Source organism: Mustela erminea, chromosome 20 (assembly GCF_009829155.1).
Source record: "Mustela erminea isolate mMusErm1 chromosome 20, mMusErm1.Pri, whole genome shotgun sequence".
In the NCBI taxonomy this organism is placed as follows: domain Eukaryota; kingdom Metazoa; phylum Chordata; class Mammalia; order Carnivora; family Mustelidae; genus Mustela; species Mustela erminea.
Window position 1 is genome coordinate 34,650,915 of NC_045633.1, and position 18,116 is coordinate 34,669,030.

Here is an 18,116-nt window from a genome sequence, read left to right on the forward strand (position 1 = left end):
GCTTTAAAGCCTTCCTTACAATTGGCTCTTCTCACAAGTACTTAAAATACTGTTGTTTCCTTCTGTCCTTTTCTCAGATTCCGCCCGGCTCTGGGGGTCATGTGGGGCCACTAGCCTGTGCAAGGTCTGTTCTCCGGGCCATCACGGCAGTAGGACCCGCTGGCGCCCCTTGTCCTGCGCGGGGCTCCTTGGTCTCCTGGAGAACGGGGCAGGCCTCCTGTGCCAGCCCCTCCTGCAGGCCTCACCCTGTGGACTTCTCACCAGTGCTCTTGCCGGGCAGAGAGGCGGACAGGGTGCCCCTCCCGGAGCACCCTTGTCAGCCGTCCTCCGTGTGTCACGGGTGGCTCTCTCCTGCCCTGTGCTCCCCAGATCCGGTGTGCCCGGCGTGCAGGGCCATGAAACGGCCCCCGGCTGCGGGGAGGCTGTGCGTGGCTGGCAGGTTGGCGGGGCGGGGCTCTGGTGCTTCCTCAGGAGCGTCTGGCCTAGGCCTGGCAGCTTCTGCCCTTCGGGTGAGCGCTTTGCTCTGTGTCTCGGGTGTTCTTGGCCAGTCTTCCACCGCGGTGAAATGTGTGATGCTTACACGAGGTCCACAGGCTTCTAAATCCACACAGCTTCGTTCCTTCTGCAGTTTCTGGCCATGAACATGAACCGAAATAACATACTTGACTCTAGCCTACTACTCATCTCTGCCCGCCTTTGTAGCCACCCCCTAGGTGCAAAATACCAAATACACAAATAAAAGTACACTAATTCACAACGGCAGGCTCTCCAGTGTTCCCGTTTGGAATTCTGTTCACGGTGGGAAGCAAGGTGACCCTTAGTAAAATCCTGAGCGGCCCAGAAGCTTATCTTTCTCAACGGGCCGGGGCAGGAGAGAAACGCGGGAAGCTTTTCAGGCTGCCCAGGGATTCTGCAAATAACCACGATTCCCTTGGACTTGGTAGAGGGCTTGCTGACATGCATTACCCTCTAGTCAAAATTAAGAGTGCGCTCACTAGATAACCTTTTTAAAGTACTCTATCAAAATACAAACAAGATGAGAAGAATGCTAACCCACCCCACTAGCAGTCCTGGCTAGTAAGTCAAGATCACACGGAGGAAAAAATAAACACTACCCCTCACCCGCCGTCACCACCCGACAGGCCGGTGGCTAGAGAGTCTGTCCTACAGAGGAGCGTGCAAGTCGGAGCTACACTTAGGGACTTCACTTGGGAATGGAATGTCTCCGTGTTCTAGAGCCCAGTGGTTCCCCTTCCGGGTATGAGCCCCCAAGAAAGCACATCCACAGCAGCAGAAGCTGTGTTCAGATGACGGAATGGCCCGGAGGCGCACACAGCATCGGGTCACAACGCAATAGCGGGAAAAAGAAACCCGATGCGGTCAGACGGCCTGGTTGGTGTTCATAAAAAGGACAAACCACTTCAAGAATCTACCTACACCTAGAGGACAAAGCAAAAGAAGCAGCTCCTGAGGTCCGGGGGAAGCAGAAGGATGAGGATTCTCTAGGTTCCTTTGGGTAGTGAGTTCACAACCACAAATAAACGTCAGATTTGGCTCAGGAGGAGGGGGTAGAAGGAGGCTCGTTGGCACCTTAAGATGTGGAGTTGGGGGTGCAGACTATGTGGGGCTCCAGGGCGTTCTAGAATGTTCACACCTCGGGTGATTTTTCTGAAAAAGATGCACAGCTTCCCATCAGCCTTTAGGATATATATGACCCCGAAGATTCTCAGCTTGGAATTGCTGAGTTTTTAGAGCTGTGGCTTTGCAACCTGGGGCTCTTGATTGGGTCCCGAGGGCGCGCACAGCGGGCCCCTCGGTGAGCTGAAAAGCCAGTGTGTCTGCAGTGATGAGGGTTTGGGGATGGACGGTGGGGAGGGTTGCACAACCCTGGGAACATCATAAAGTCATGAGAAACCTGTAACACACAAAACCTACTGAATTATAAAAAAAATTTTTTTTTGAAACCTTGATGCAACTGGATGTGAACTGTCTAGTTTTTCAAAGCCTCTTTTCTGAGTCTTGATTCATAAATAAAATAGGACCTTGGAGGACTTTGAAAATTGACCAGAAGGGGAAACAGCCTCCTTTTTCCAAGCCGGTACAAAAAGGTGCAAAAATTATTGGAGATGGGAAACAGGCTTGGGGAGGGTCTGAGGGCTCCCAGTCCCACTGCAGATCGACCTGGAGACTTTGCCAGTGGTGAGAGGTCACGTCTGCCATTGCCAAGGCCCAGGACAGAAGCCAGGCATAGGACGGCTCCTTCCCATCAGACGGGGAAGCCTCTGTCAGTCTCTGCCAGCTGGAAACCCCTGGGCAGGCACCCAGTCCAGGAGTCAAGGGGCACCGACCCGGCCCACGTGAGTGGGGGCCAGGCAGGTGGTCCCATCGGCAGGGCTGCTGGCGCGCACCCCCCCGCCCTCCCTGCGCTTGCGGGTGCTGGGGGGACAGCAGACTGGGGTTCAAATCCGGCGTAGCTTCCGTGCGCCTCCAGCCTCATCCCCAGGGTACGTGACATCCAAGGGGCCAGTCACCAAGGGAGCCGAATGCAGCGTTGCCCGGCGTGGGGCAAGGGGGTGTGGCGGTGCCCGCACAAGTCTGGGAGTCAGCTGCCCCAGGATGGGGACAGGCTCCCAGGGCGAGGCCCGCAGGATCTCCCACATGGAGGCCGGGCAGGCGCACTACCCTTCTTCCCCACATGGGGGCAGCCCCGGGCAGCCCTGGCCTTGGCCCTGGCCTGCTGGTGCCTTGGGGGCTGGGCCTCCTGTCTGAGCCCTGGCCGCCCCGGACAGGCTAGAAGAGAAGCCCAGTGCTCCGGCCCGGTGCAGCGTGGGGTGGGGGGAACCCGGGACCAAGGAGCCCAGGTCTGAAATGCCAGACGGGGGTTTCCCTGGGGTCTCCTGGGAGTGTCGGTGCCACCAGGGGTTTGATGGCCTTGGGCCAGTCACTTACTGCCCAGTAACAGGAGACACGGAAGCACCCGGATGTTTATGGGCCCCCCCAGGAGCCTGCGACGGCAGGACTAGCAGCCGCAGGAGGGGGTCTCTGGGAACTGTGGGGGAGGGGGCGGGGGGGAGCCATGGCTCGTGGCTCATTCCCCCCTTCTCCAGCGCTTCACCTTACCTCCCCGTCCCGCTTCCTCTGACACGTGCCCTATGACATCTTTCTCTGTGTGTGTGTGTCTCTCTCGGGGCCTCTCCCTCTCCGGGTGTGCATTTGTGTTTGCGTGGGGTTCCGTGTGTGTCTCTCCGTGGCTTCCTGCTCTCTGGCCGCCTGTGTGTGTCCGAGGGCTCACCCCACTCCGCTCGCCCTCTCCCCGTCTCTCTGAGTGTCTCTTCCTCTTTGTGTGACTCAGGGTTCCGTGTGTGTGTGTGTGTGTGTGCACGCGCGTGTGTCCGTCCGTGCGTCTGTCCTCGCTGAGCCCGTGCTGGTGCCTGTGTCTCGCTCGCCCCTCCGTCTGTCTCTCAGCGTCTCTCCCATCTCTGCGAGTGTCTCTGCGTCCCGGTCTGTGCAGGCAGCCGGTCCGGCCGAGCGGCGGATGTGAGGGATGATTCAGGGCTGACAGGAAGCCGCCGCCTCGCCCGCTGCCCGCCAGTATCCGCGGCGTCGGCGTCCGCTCGGCAGGTGCGCCGGCTCGGCATGAGGGGGCCGCAGTGACAGGGCCCGGCTCTCAGGTGAGTCTTCCTCGGCGGGGCCCGGGGCCCGGCCCGGCCCGGGGGGGGGGGGGCCCGAGGCTGCCTCCCACCGACCCCCCACGGGGGTGGGGATGGCCCTACGGGGCCTGCGGGAGGGCTGGGGGGTTGGGAAGTTGCTAGAACACCTGGCTCTCCCTCGCTTGGCCCCCTGGCTAGGGACCCCGCTCTCGCGACCCTGCTCGGGTCTGGGGCTCCAGCTCTTCCCCCCCCCCCCCCCCGCGCCTTCCCCAGTCCAGCCTACACGGGCCTGGGCGGCGGGGGATCTCCTGGCAGGAGTGGGGGGTGGGTCTTATTGCTTCCAGAGACCCGGTGAGGGGCCAGACCCAGGAGCCTTGGTTTCTTCATCTGCGAAATGGGGCTGAAACATCCCTGCCGCTCGGCTGGGGGAGGGCGGGTGAGACTCTCCGGGCAAGTGTGCCCAGAGCCCGCCGGGGCCCCGGACCAGAGGGAAGCAGGCTTCTCCCTGCGCCGCCGCCCATGCCCGGCGTCCAGCCTGGCCCAGCAGCCCTGGGCTGGGGGCTGGGGAGCTCCTTGACGCCGGCCGCCACCCTCCCCCACCTCTGCCCCAGGACCAGGGCTGCCCGGGCCCCCGCAGTGGCCACCTGAGCCTCCGGAGCCTCCATTAGAGGCCCCTAGGTTGAAGGCCTAGATGACGGGAAAACGGAACAGAGTCCGGTGGATAAAACCTCCCCAGGGCTCGGACCCAACCTCTTTCTCCTACCCCATAGGCCGCCCTGTGGCCCAGGGAGGCCTCGTTCCGCAGGTGCGGCCTGAGGCGGGCTGGGAGCCGGGGCAGGAGGGGGTCTCTGAGGGCCTTTCCCGCTGGCCCGGCCCAGCCCCGAGGGCTTTCCCCCAGCCCCGCTGTTGCAAACTTTGTTCATCTGAAAACTGCGTACTTCCCTTTGTGCTATTTTGGCCTGCGTACCACGGCCTGTGGCCGCCTAGCGTCCCCGCCCGACCCAGCCCTGCCGGCCCCTTGGGGCCCTTCTGGGGGCTCAGCGTCCTCCCCCAGACCTCTTCCGCCAGCTCAGAGCCTGGGTGGGAAAGCCGGGCCTGGAGGCAGGTTGACTCCGTCTGGGGGCCGCCGATGGCCTGTTCCTCAGATGGGTCTCTCTTTTAAAAAACATTTCATGGTTCTTACAAAAGGTAATACGAGACAGGGGTCCAAGAGCAGGGAGGGCCTTGGGGGGTCGGCGCGGCCCGAGCTTGGGGATCCTGGCTCCGGGACTGGCTCGCTGGAGGAACTTGGACCAAGTGCTCCCTCTCTGGAACTCGCTGTTCCTCACCGGCATCGCCCACAGTGTGTCTTGGCGTGTCTGGGACAACGGAGGGGCTGGGGCGGATCCCAGCCTGCCCTGGGGTCCCGGCGTGATGGCCCACGTGTGGGGCAGGGGTGCGGTGCAGGGGTGGGGAACAGGCAGGACTTCTCTGATGAGGTTGTTGCAGGCTGCTCGCCGCCCAGAGGCTGCCCCGTCCCCTTCCACAGAGACCCTGCTGCTTGTCCCAGGAGAGCAGGGCCATCCGGGAAGCAAGAGGGCTCTCTGGGGGCCAGGATCCCCTGGGATGGTGGGCCGCCCTCCCCGGGGACGGCGGCCTCGAGGGCCAGGCCTCGGGAGCACGAGGGAGTTCTCCAAACCAGAAACAGGAGCCCGCACAGGCTTCTCTCCGGGAAGCCCGGACGCCGAGCGCGGCTGCTTATCATCTGCCGGCAGTTCTTAGAGAAAGGCCCTGGGTTGGTCCCCATTTTACAGATGAGAAGACTGAGGCTAACAGATCCCGAGGCACAGGCACAAGTCCTCCCTCCACGACCCGGTGCTCCCAGCCCTGCACCACCGCCAGTGCCCTTGGGCTGCGGCTTGAGGCCCAGCAGACAGCCTGCCCCGGTGTGGCCCTGGTGGACAGAAGGAGGAAGCTATGCAGGCTCGGGGGTGGGGGGGGGTAGGGTCCAGTCCCCGAGCGCAGGGGCTCCCCACGGACGCCCTCCTATCCTATCACGAGGTTTGGGAATTCTGGAGTTCCCGCTGACTCACTCGGTGTTTGAGGAAGGAGAGGGGCTTCCCCGGGACAGCCCCGATGGAGCTCAGTGTGGCTCAGGCCTCCTTGTCCTTTGTGCCATGAGGGTTCAGGAAGCTCGGGGACGTGAGGGGGCAGCCCACTGCAGCCGAGGCCTCAGGGGAGCCCCAAACAGGAGCTGGGCAGTACAGAGCTCAGCTTCTCCCTGTGCCTCGCCTTCCCCAGCTGTAAAGTGGGGAGAAGCCCTCCTCCCGGGGGGCCGAGCCTGCAGAAACAGACATGCACAGAGGGGACGCTCCTGGGGCAGGGCTCCCTCGGAAACCCCGCTATGGCCCTCAGCTGTGTCCCTCGCCACTGCCAGGAGACTGACTGGGTCTCTCGGGGTGCCAAGATTCTCCTGGGAAACCCCCCCAAGAGGTCTGTACTTGTCCTCCCTGGCCTGGGTGTGTGGCTGCCTGTGGCTCGGTCAAGGACAGGCCCTCACAGCGTGGCTCCTCCACTGGGGCCGGTCACTGACCCAGTGCCAGGCTGGGTTCCGAGGTTCCTTTCCCCACAGGGTCCCCCCTCCCAGTCTCTCCCCAGAGCACCCTTCTTCCCTTACAGCCCTCAAGAACCCCTCGGTGTTTAACGAACGAAACCCCAGGAAGCCTGGGTGGCTCAGTCGATTAAGCGTCTGCCTTTGGCTCAGGTCGTGATCTCAGGGTCCTGGGATCGAACCCCGCATTGGGCTCTCTGCTCAGCGGGGAGTCTGCTTCTCCCTCTGCCTGCCACTCCCCCTGCTTGTGCTCTTTCGGTCCCTCTCTCTCTGACAAATAAATAAATAAATGAAATCTTAGAAAGGAAGGAAATCCCACTCCCAGCTCCCCTGGGGGGCACGGAGGGGGATAGAGAAGTGCCCTGGGGTGCGTGGGGGCTACCAGGTCTTCTGTGTGGAAGGGACCAAGGACTGAGCTCAGGGAGCAAAGCTGGGTTTGCAGGGGCAACAGATGAGGCTGTCCAGAGGCTGGAGTTGGAATCTTGTCTTTCTCCTTTGCAGCCGGGATCCCCAGCCTCAGTGTCTGTGTCTGTGAAATGTTGGGAGCCTCTCCCGCCACAAGTGGTTGTGTGGATTAAGCGAGGGCACTTTGAGACATATCCACATGGGGTGGTCTGGTGGGTCCCCAGAACCTTCCAGCACTTACCAAGTGTGGGGGACGGCCCTGGGGGCCCGGGATGATGGTCTGGGCTCAGATGGGGGAGCAGGCCTGGCTGTGGCCTGACTCGGTCCTCGGACAGGGAGGGGTGATGGTGCTTCCATGGCCTGGGCTCCACTGCGGGGCTGTCAGGGTCTGGGGGAGACAGACACCCGACAGAGCCGGTCACAGGGGGTCCTACGTTGCAGCACTGCCGGACATGTGGCCAGGAGTGGACATGCATGTGGAGAGCGAGCTGCTGTGGCCCGGGGTGGCCCTGTTGCTGCTGCTGGGGACAGTCGCCAGCTTGTGCGTGCGCTGCTCCCGCCCAGGTAAGGGCACGTGGCGGGGACAGGGGTGGGGTCCCCAGCCCGAGCTGCGGTCCAAAGGTGGTCAAACAAGTCTCACAAGGGAGGAGGCCCTGAGCCACCCATGAAGACGGGGGGTGGGGGGGGGGTCTGGTTCACTGTGGGGCTTTGGTTTTGTTGGGGCTGGGGAATGTTCTGGAAAAACGGGGGTTGGGGGGCTGCTGTGCTGCCTGCAGCATCCACCTTCTCCAGGCTCTGCTCTCCTAATAGCAAACATCCTGTCCACGACGGGTGGCCCGGGGGGGGGGGGGTGGCTCGTCTGATCCGAGGCCTGCCCAGGGCACAGGGGAGCCAAGAGGAAGGCGGGTGTCGGATCTCCGTTCCCACCCGGGCCTGGGGTCACTCGCTAATCCGGGTTTGTTCTTGCAGCGGTGAAGAAGTCTGAGAAGATCTATGAGCAGAGGAGCCTGTGAGTGTCTCGGTGTCCCCGGCCCAGGGACTTCGTGTCCCCTGACTGTGGGCAAGCACACAGGCTTCCCCTCGTGTTGTCCACACACCCCTGCCCTCAGCCCTCGCTCCCGCCGCCTCCCGCTGGGCTCTAGTGGGTCCAGAGCAGTCCAGCGAGGGAGGGAGGAAACCTCGGGGCTCTCCGCGCACTGCCCCCTCGCCCCTCCCCACCCCCGCCTTTGGGAGAGCTTTGGGGAAATGGGGTGCCACTCTCTGGCGGGCCCCCCTCTATCTCCAGAGATCCACCCTCTGCCCCCAGCCTGGGGGAGCCCACCGGGCTGGCGCTGGGGCTTGACAGACAGCCCTGCCCTCCCCGGCCACGCGGGGAGCAGAGACCGGGCGCAGAGAAAATGTGAACCGCGCGCAAGTCTCCCTGGAAGAGGCCAGCCGAGCTCTGGGAGGGCGTGGTGGGCATGTCCTCGGGGGCTCGGGAGGAAGGCCTGAAGGGGAGAGAAGGCAAAAGGAGACATGGCGGAGAGAGAACGTGGCGGGTGGTTCCCCTGCAGGCCTGGGGTGGACACCTTCTTCTGGGGACAAGGTGGCACGTGTGGGCATCTCTGGTGCGGCGTGAGATGGATGAGGAGGGCCTCGATCATGGGGAGAACCCGTGGCCTCTGTCCTAAGGGCAGAGGGGAGCCACAGAGGAGCTGGGAGGAAGGAGGTAGGGGTAGAGAGGAAATGGGGTGGGGGGTCACTGACCCCAGGCCAGGCAGTGGGGTCCGGGCCGGGTGGAGCTCCAGGCACCCCCCGGGGAAGGCCTGGGGGCCTCTGAGACCTGCGTGCGACATGCACACAGGCCAGCACCCCCACTCACACCCCCCGCCACCCCCCCATTCCTGTTCAGGGGAGCGCTCCTCTCCCCGCCGGCCCATGCCGTGTGTGTGTGTGTGTGTGTGTGTGTGTGTGTGTGTGTGTGTGTGTGTGTACAAGCGCCCCTGCGCGGTCCCGCCTGGGGAAGGAACTCACGTACAAATACAAATGCACACACACACCCTTTCTCATTTCCTTTTGCAACTGAAAAGCCACAATGAAATTTGAAAATAGAATGTCCCCATCCATGCCCACCCCTGGGGCTGGGGTGGGGCTGGGCTTTTTCAGGCTTCTCTGGCCACTTGGTCCTCCAGATGACCAGCCCACAGTCTCCACTGGGGCTGCCCCCCACTGCCCCGCCCCTGCCCCCAGGCAGGCCTCCCTAGTCCCCTCTCCTCTCTCAGTGCCTGCCCACTCCGGGCCTCTGATCGATGTTAGAAACACAGGCTGTTTGAGCCAGAAATGAAACCACCTCATAATGGGAAGTGGAAAGGCTGGGCCTGGGCAGGAGGAGGCCGGCAGGGGAGAACCCCACTTCACTTGGGTTGAGTCCTGCCCGTGCATTTAGAACATCCTTCCTAAATCAGGTCACCCTGACCCCTCCCCAGCCCCCCTACCCCAGAGCTCCTGGAAGGCTGGGCCAGGTGCCCCTTCTGGTCCAGAGGAGGAACCCAAAAGGCTTTAATGTCTAGCTAATCTGCTCTACCATCCTTAGCAGTGGCTTCCATCCTCAAGGGAACTTCACGCTCCAAAATGGCAGCTAGAGCACCAGCCCTCACCTGTGTGTTCCAGGCAGTAGTAAGAAGGAAGGACAAGGACAAAAAGGGTGCACTTCTGTTGGCAATGCCTCTTCTAAAGTCCCAACAATCTTGGCTTGCATTTCATTAACTAGAGCTTAATCACATGGCCACACTCAGGCACGAGAGAGGCTGGAAGATACAGTCTTCTAGATGGACCTAAATAAAAATCCATTTCAGAGGAAGAAGGAAATGCCGGGCATGGCCAGCTACCTTGCTGTGTCTGCTAAGCCTTGAAGTTACCTCGCCAGTTATGTGGGAGTAAATGGTGCATTTGAACTTCTCAGGAAGGCTGGTTACCCTCTGGTTGATGTCCCTGAAGAGTCGCCGGACCCTCACCTCAGAATCAGAGGGCCACCACCCCAGCCCTGCCCGCAGCCCTTCCGGACCATCTCCGGGGGTCCTGGGGAGGCCGTGGAGGCCGCTGGCTCCTGCTCGGGGCTGTACGAGAAGCGTGGATGCCCGGTGGGCAGAGTTGGGGAGTAGTCCAGAGAATGGGGGCTTCGGGAAGCCCTGGATCTGAGGCCCAGAGAGGGATCAGCTCCTCCTTTCTCTCTTGCCCTGGTCTGCCCCTCCCCACTCTGGTCCTTGTCCCTGTCTGTCCGTCTCTCCTGTCTCTCTGTCACTTGGGCTATGGAGGGCCAGACCCTGTTTCAGCACAGCTCCGTGTTTTTCCAGGGAGGAGAGTCAACAGAACTTTGCGGTGGCCCGGACCTATTCCTGTGAGTCCCCGAACCCAAGGGTCCAGGGACGAGGCTCAGGGTTTGGGGTGTCCATCTGGGGACTGCGGCCAGGCCCGATCTCGTGGCATGGGGGGACGGCGCTGGCAGGTTGGCCTGGGGGCCCAACCAACACCCCCTTGTCCTTTGCAGTGGTCAGGCAAGCCTGGCCTGGGGCTCTGGTGGACATGGACTCCGACGTGGCCCTAACAAGGTAGGACTAAGCCCCCTATCCCAGGCCCGGAGGGGTCACAGCCCCATAGGAGGCCATGGGAAGGTCCCCAGCTGGCTGAGCTCAGGCCAAGCCCTTGGACCTCGGAGCCCCAGAGCTGGACCGTGAGGGCCCCACGAGGGGGCTGTGGGGCTGTCGTTCCCAAAACCCCGGGGCCTCTTCCCCGCCGGCCCCCCTCAGCTCCTCCCCCCCCCTTTCCTGCAGGAAGGACAAGCTGCTGCGCTTCTCCCCCAGCCTCGAGGGTGAGTGGCCCTGAGACACGGGGTGGGGCAGGGGTGAGGCGGGCCGAGGCAGGTGAACATCCGGTGGGACAGGTGCAGCTCGGGGAGGCCCGAGGGCCCGGGGGAGTTGGGCCGGGCCTGGCCGGGGAGGAGATAGAGACCCGGTGTCTAGGTGGGAAGGCAGGAAACACCTGGGCCCTTGGAGGCCCTTCCCTGGGGAGGGGGGTGGGCCGGGGGCCGGAGGAAGCCGTGAGCCCAGCCCGGCCTTTCTTCCAGATTCTGAGTCCTCCAGGTACCAGAACTTCAGCAAAGGTGGGTGGGACCCCGGGGCGCGGGGGCTGCGGTGGGGCCCTCAGGCCAAGCGCTCAGGCCTGACCCTTGCCTCCTCCTGCAGGGACCAGACGGGGACCCAGATCCGGCCCCGAAGCGGCCCACCCGTGAGTGGCCTTCTCTGGCCGGCGCCTCCCCCCTCCCCTCTAACCCTCAACGTCCTCCCTCTAGGAAAGCTTCCCGCCCTAGAAGCCACGGGGCCCAGGAAGGTGCTCGGTAGCCCACTTCCCCTCAGGGGGCCACGTCCCTCCTTTGTGGGGACAGGGACGTGGCCCCTCTCTAGGGCATCGCCCAGAGATAAGTTCCATGAATCCCAGAGAGCAAGAATCAGGGATGTCTCTCTGGCTCACGGATGGGTCACTTGAGACCCAGGGAAGACGGAGACTTACTTAGAGTGACAAGTCAGTCGGGCTGGAGCCACGCGGGGTGGCGGCTAGAGCATCTGCCGGGGCCCCCTCGGCCCGAACCCCGGCCTGCCCAGCCACCTCTGTGTCTGTGTCTTCTTGCCAGAGACCCCATTTCCATGGACTATTACAACTGGGGGCAGTTCCGGAAGCCCCGGGAAGGTGAGGGGGAGGGGGCAGGGAGGAGGGGGCAGGGGAGCCCGGGACGCCAGCGGCGGTGGGGGCAGGCCCCCCGGAGCAGAGGAGGGAAGGGGTGTGTGTGGGAAGCAGGGAGGGGAGAGAGCAGCAGAGGTGCGGGAACAAGAAGGGGAGCTGGGAGGGGGGTAGCGGGGGGAGGCTGAGCCCCTCATCACTCGGGGGCCCCCTCAGGGCTGGGCAGCCCCTGATGAGTGCTGTGGGACCTCGGAGGAAGGCCCCGGGCCAGGCAGCCACGCTGATACTCCGAGTCCTACAGGCTCTAAGGAGGCTGGGGTCTTGGGACCTTAACACCTCGGCTTTACGGAAGGAGAAACTGAGGACTCGGGGGGGGGGGCTGCTGGGAGGAGCTCAGGTCCAGGCTTGAAGCCCCCCCACCGCCCTCAGCTCCTGCCTGGGCCACCCGGGCTGCAGGGGTGGGGCGCATGGCAGGCGGAGAGGGGGGGTTCTCTTCTCCCCACCCCACCCCTGCTGAATATGGGAGGGACCCTCCTCCCTTGAAGCCGCTTTGGCTCAGATGGCTGCCACCGGGGGGCGCAGCGGTTGGCGCTCAGCTTGCAGGGGCGACGAGGGGGTGCCAGGCTCTGCTGGCCCCATTCGGCCTAGGCCCACCCTGCCTGCCTGAAGGTTAGGCTTTAGGACAGCCCAGGCCTGCTTCCTGTCTCTCCGCGGCCCCCAGCGGCTCTCCCCGCCCCTCCCCGCCCGGTAGCAATGGGCCTCCCTCCCTCCGACTGTCCAACTGCCCCGTTGCAAACCCGCCCCTAATGTCCCCTCCCCCGTGCATCTGGGGTGAACTTGGAAGACCAGCAAGGAGCCCAGGGTGGAGGCCGCCGGAGCCAGGCCAGCGTCCACTAAGAACCTTGTCCGGGAGAATGTTCCGAGACCCCGTGCGGGACACAGAGGGCGGGGGGCTTGGCAGGGCAGGCCAAGACAGGACGGAGGGAGGAGGAGCCAGGCCCGCCGGGACAACCTGACCCTCCCCCTCCCCTGGCAGATGAGGACAACGAAGATGCCAATTCCTACGAGAACGTGCTCATCTGCGCGCGGACGGAGCCCGACTCAGGTGAGGCTGCGGCCGGGGACTGGGCAGGGACTGACCGCCCGCACCGGTCAAAGTCACCGCCCGCCTCCAACCCAGAAGGGAAGGTTCGCCCTTGGCTGGAGCACCTGGGTGAGGCCCCAGGGGTCCCGGCCAGGGTCCCTTCTTCCCCTGTGGGGCCTGACGACCAGCCACAGCGGCCGCCGCCGGTGCCAGCCCCTCTCCCGGGGTCTCCTTGCAGGTGACGAGGGATCGGAGGATTACCAGAACTCCGCATCCATCCGGCAGTGGCGGGAGTCCAGGAGGGCCGTGGGTATGTTGGGGGAGAGCAGGGGCTCCGGACTTGGGGGAGGGGGGGCTGGCCTGGGAGGATCGGGCAGGGGGGCTGTGGAGAGGGAGGGAGCATCGGTTGTGCGTGGGGGGCTGGCCTGCGAGGAATGGGGGGGGCAGGCTCCCGTGTCGCTCTTGTAGCTGATTTCACAACGCAGCCTCTGGCCCATCTGTGGCCGCCGTGGCCTGGAACCACGCCAGGCCCCCCCGGGTGGAAATCTCTGGCAAACCCCAGAGATGGGACCGGTGCAGCCTTCCGTGTAGCATTTCCTGCAGGCCGTTCCGCGGCATCTGGGGGCCTGGGCCCGAGCCCCCGGCTGGGGGAACAGGTGTGGGTGTGTCCGCATGACCCGTCTGCCCCCCATCTGCCCGCTGGTCCGCAGAGCGAGCCCCGAGGGAAGAGCCTCTGACCCTGGCAGGCAGCCCAGATGAGGACGACGACGACGACCCTGATTACGTGAATCAGAGCGTGGCAGCCCCAGAAGCCTAGGAAGGCTCTGGAAGGAAGGTACGGCCACTCCTCTGCAGCGGCCTCTGCCCAGGGTGGTGGACCTCACAGGCCTGAAGGGGCCCCAGCCCATCCCAAGGGGAAAACAGGGCTAGGGGAGCCACACAGGGGTCCCGGCGGGGGGTCAAGGGGTAGCACCCATGGGTGCTGAAATGGGGGGCTTTGTAGGGCGTTGAGACTGAGCTCCTGAGCTGTCTGTGCCCACCCTGCCTCCAACGCCACGGCAGGCCTGGTGACGTCACAGCCCCACGGCAGCCACAAGGGCCTCCGTCTGCTGTTGGGGGTGTCGGGCTGAGGCAGCTGGAGAGTTGTGGGGTGAAGGGGTGGGCCCCGGGGAGCTCTCTGCAGCCTCGAGCGAGGGCCTTAACCTTGTGGATTAGCCTTGTGGGTCTCTTTTCCTCCCTTGAAAATGGAGCAAGTGGGACACAGCACGTGAAGGACAACGGGGTGGGCGTGGGACCGGGGGGTAGAGGGCGGCATCCGTGAGGGTCGCGGCTGGGCCTGCTCAGGCTCCCCAAACGCACAGGGCGCTCAGCCTCCCGCCCCGGGACCGGCGAGCTGCTGGGGCCCCGGCTGTAACCCCGCGCGGGAGGGGGGACTGACCCTAGAGGGGTTCTCGAAGGCAGGCGGGCGGGCAGCTCCCGGGCTGGGAGAGGAGGCCTCGGAAGCATGAGCCCACCGCTCACGCGCTCCCCGACGTCTCCCGGGCCTCTCCGGGGGGGCCAGTCAGCCTCAGGGGCTGGGGACCCAGCAGTGAACGAAATCCACCCATGGGTGCCCGGAGCGTGTGGCTCTTGATCTCAGGGGTGTGAGTTCGAGCCCCACGCTGGGTGTAGAGAGGAGTTAAAATTAAAATCTTTCTTTCTTTCTTTCTTTCTTTTTTTTTAAAGATTATCTATTTATTTGACAGAGAGAGAGATCCCAAGTAGGCAGAGAGGCAGGCAGAGAGACGTAGAAGCAGGCTCCCCGCTGAGCAGAGAGCCCGATGTGGGGCTCCATCCCAGGACCCCGGGATCATGACCTGAGCCGAAGGCAGAGGCTTAACCCACGGAGCCACCCAGGCGCCCCTAAAATTAAAATCTTGAAAGAGAAAAAAATCTACCCAAATCCCTGACCGTTCAGGGCGTCCCTCTGGGGAGAGTAAAGACACAGATGGCTGTGGGCTGAGAGGCAGGGCAGGAAGGACAGGTAGCGTGTGAGGGAGTGATAAGCTCCACGGAGACCAACCCACAGGCAGGAGGCCGCGGACGGCGGGGCTGGGGTGGCCAGAGCAGCTGCGGTGCTCCCTGCCTGCCCCGCCGGGTGGGGGAGGGTAGAAGCATGTGCAGGGGGGCAGAAGCGCACCCAGAGGGTCTGACAACAGGGGAGGGGGCAGCCCTTGGTGGGGGGGCAGCCACGCAGCAGCCCCTGGGTTCTCTGAGATGGGCGGGGGCGCGGCCTGGGATCCTGGGAACAGGATCCTTGGCTGCCGAGAGGGGAAATATATTCAGGGGACAGTAGGGGTGCACAGAGACCGGTGAGAATCCAGGTAAAGGGGGAAGCAAACATGCATAGAGTTTTCTTTTGTCTCAGATTTTTTTTAAGTTTATTTATTTTGAAGTAAGTTTAACACCCAACATGGGGCTCGAACGCACGACCCCAAGATCAAGAGTCACACGCATTCCCGACTGAGCCAGCCGGGCGCCCCGTCTCTGTGTATTTCTGAAATTTCTTCTTGAGGGCTTGGTCGACCCATCGGATCTTGGGTATCATGTTGGTTGACCTCCACGTGACTGCATTTTTCCATTTTTCTGGTGATTTCTGGCTTCGTCACCTTGTGGTTGGAAAAGATGTTATGGTCTGATCTCGATCTTTTTATGTTTACTGAGCCTTGTTTGGTGGCCTAACAAGTGGTCTGTTCTGAAGAATGTTTCGAGTATACTTGGAAACAATGTGTATTATTGTTTGGATGGAATGTTCTGTGTTTCTCTGTGATGTCCGAAATGGCAGCTGTTTTTTTTGTTTTGTTTTGTTTTTGTCTTTCGTGGGTTTTTTTATTTTTTGTTTTTATTTATTTATTTTTAAAGATTTTATTTGTTTGACACAGACAGAGATCACAAGTAGGGCAGAGAGGTAGGCATAGAGAGAGGGGTAAGCAGGCTCCCTGGTGAACAGAGAGCCCGATGTGGGGCTCGATCCCAGGACACTGGGATCATGACCTCAGCTGAAGGCAGAGGCTTTAACCTGCTGAGCCACGCAGGCGCCCCTCGCGGCTGGTTTTGAAGGTGGAGCCCACAGGGTTCACTGATGCACTGGGCGTTGGGGGCCAGGTAGAGAGGAGCCATGGGCGGCAGGTCTTTTGGCTGAGCGAGAGGATGTCACTGTCCCCAGTGAGAGGCTGTGGGCAGGGCAGGCCTCGTGGGAAAACCAGCTTATTTCTGGACCTGTTTGGCTCGAGCTGCCCACGCGGGGAGAAATTTGTAGCGGTCAGTGGGACAGCAGGGCCTGGACGGAGGGAGAGGCCGGGCTGGAGACACACGTGGGCTGTCATCATTGAGAGTGACAACGGTCAGCCCCGGGGACAGCAAGGCCGGGAACAAGGGCCGGCACTGAGGCCGGAGGGTGGGTGGTGAAGCAGAAAGGGCAGCGTCCTGGGCCGGAGGAAGGCGCTTGGGGAGGGCGTGAGCAGGCACGAGGCAGGCGGAGATGCACCAGGCACTGGTGGGCGCTGGTGAGATCAGCGGTGCGGGGGTGGGGGGGGAGGCTACTTGTGTTGGGAACACAGGAGCCCCCAGACGGGGAGTGAACATTCCAGAAGCTCCGCTTCAGAGGGGAGCAGAGATGTGGGGCAGGTGTTTGAGCTGTAAGGTGGGCTGGTTCAAGCTTGGGGTCCGGCCGAGACTGGACCTGGATCATGGGTGCTGTCCCACTCTGGGCACGGGACGCCACAGGGTGGCATCTGCGGTGGCCTGCTGAGGGCCAGAGGGACCCGCTCTCTGCGTTCAAAGAAGTGGAAGGTTTGCTCGGTGAGGCAGAAATGGTGCTGAGTTAGATCTGATGCTCCCGGCAGGTCCCTTCTGGGTTGGAGGGGAAGGTCAGTCACCAGTCCTGTGCTGACTGACCCCAGCCTTGGCCAGGATCCACGAGCATAGGAATTTAGGAGGGAAAAAAGGCTGCTTGGGGCGCTGAGCCTCTGCCTTTGGCTCAGGTCATGATCTCAGGGTCCTGGGATCAAGCCTTGCATCGGGCTCTCTGCTCAGCGGGGAGCCTGTGTCCCCCTCCCCCGCTGCCTACTTGTGATCTCTGTCAAATAAATAAAATCTTAAAAAAAAAAAAAAAAAAAAAGAGGCTGCTCAATGGGCAGGTCCTTCTCAGCCTGGCTGCAGGAAAGTGGCTGAGAACTGACCATCGCCATGCCTCCCTCCCCGACCTTGACTCTGACCTAGCCATGCCAGTGCCAGGGCGGGGGCGGGGAAGAAAGTGCTAGTGCAAGCCACCTTCTCCCCTCTAACAAACCTTTTCGGTCTTCATTAAGGAGCCGAGGGAGCCACTAGGCCGAGGGCTGTATACTGCCTCCCCTGGGGTCACTTCTCTCTCGGGAGCTGCCCAGCCTCTAGACGGCCCACGGTCACTCCTGGGAGATGCACCGAGACGTCCAGAGAACCATCCATCAGGCCATAGGGGGCCGGCCGGGGACAGGACAGTTATATGGGGAAATCAGCCCCTGGCCCGGCTTCTGCGAGAGCCCAAGGCTGAGGGCAGCGTGGCTCCTGCCCTGACCGATGCCCCGGGGTCAAGGCGAGCTACCTTCCTGTCCCCACATCTGAGAAACACCGCGTGTCGCTGGGATTCCTGTGCCTTTTTGCTTCGGATTCAGATTCCAAATTGCTGACTCGTGTCGATGGCTGGGATCTTTTTTGTGAGCCGTGGACGTGGACAGTTAATTTATGTGGGTGGGACCGTATTTAATAATCTACATCCCCGGGTGCAGAGCGTCACCTGTCTCGTCTCCTGGAAGCATTACACGTCATGGCCGCCGTCGGGGGGGACCCAGTCCACTTGGAGGCAGTGAGGCTACAGGACAGCCCTTCCGTGGGGACGTCTGCTGTGGGCAAAGCACGTAGTTTCTGGAGGAGCACCGCGGAGCGGCTGAGTGGTGCCCCTCTCCGTTGTCCCCGAGTCCTCCCCGGCCCCAGGACTGGACTCGCTGAGCTGAGCAGGAACCCAGCTGCCTCACTGCAAGCACAGGGGCCTCCAGGGACCTTCGGAGGCAGATAAAGCCATAGCCAGAGGGACTAGATGTTTCCTTCGACTGAAACGTCTCAATAAAGCCTGTTCTTACTAGCGATTCTCGCGTCTGCATTTCCTGCTTCGTGCAAAGCCTTCCAGGGGAGCGGAAGTCAAGCCTCTTGCCTAATGGAAAAGGACACTGAGGCCCTGAGAGAGAGGAGCCCGGTCCTGGAGGCCACGCTTTCCAGGGCGCTAAACTGACTTTCCAGAGTTAATGCCATCCGTCAGGAAATGAGAAGGAAAAACAGAACACAGCTGCCGGCCCCTTGTTCCTTCCTACCCAGGGTCCCATCTCCCAGGCTCATTGAGGCAAGGGGGACAGTGGGCTGCGGAGGGGGGTCTGGGCGGGGAGGAGTCCGACCTCCACGGTTACGGGGTGTGCGGCACAGACACGTGCCTCTGGGCCCTGGTCCTCCCCTGCAGACTCTCAGTGATCAGGAGGCTCCAGATAAGGGGAAGATTGGGAAATATGTTAAAATGTTCTTTAAAACCTTACTTGGCCATTTTTGAGGACCTTAATTCTCCCCGTCCACCTTTTCCTAAAAAAATTTTTTTATCTATTTGAGAGAA

General features: G+C 62.2%; 1 protein-coding gene across 2 annotated transcripts; it reads left to right on the forward strand.

Annotated features, from left to right (window-relative positions):
• The first annotated feature begins 3,025 nt into the window (after positions 1-3,025).
• Positions 3,026-17,604, forward strand: LAT2 (linker for activation of T cells family member 2). 2 transcript variants are annotated; one of them, XM_032328047.1, is made up of 13 exons: positions 3,035-3,671; positions 7,087-7,209; positions 7,615-7,654; positions 9,978-10,021; positions 10,172-10,232; positions 10,455-10,492; positions 10,748-10,783; positions 10,866-10,908; positions 11,312-11,367; positions 12,395-12,463; positions 12,681-12,752; positions 13,153-13,277; positions 16,792-17,604. In XM_032328047.1, exons 2-12 carry the CDS (start codon positions 7,098-7,100, stop codon positions 13,257-13,259), a joined length of 678 nt encoding a protein of 225 aa, XP_032183938.1. In that variant the 5' UTR covers positions 3,035-3,671; positions 7,087-7,097; the 3' UTR covers positions 13,260-13,277; positions 16,792-17,604. The 2 variants fall into 2 exon arrangements, with proteins under 2 accessions (XP_032183939.1, XP_032183938.1); XM_032328048.1 differs by lacking the exon at positions 10,748-10,783 and having other exon boundaries at positions 3,026-3,671.
• The last annotated feature ends 512 nt before the right edge of the window (positions 17,605-18,116 follow it).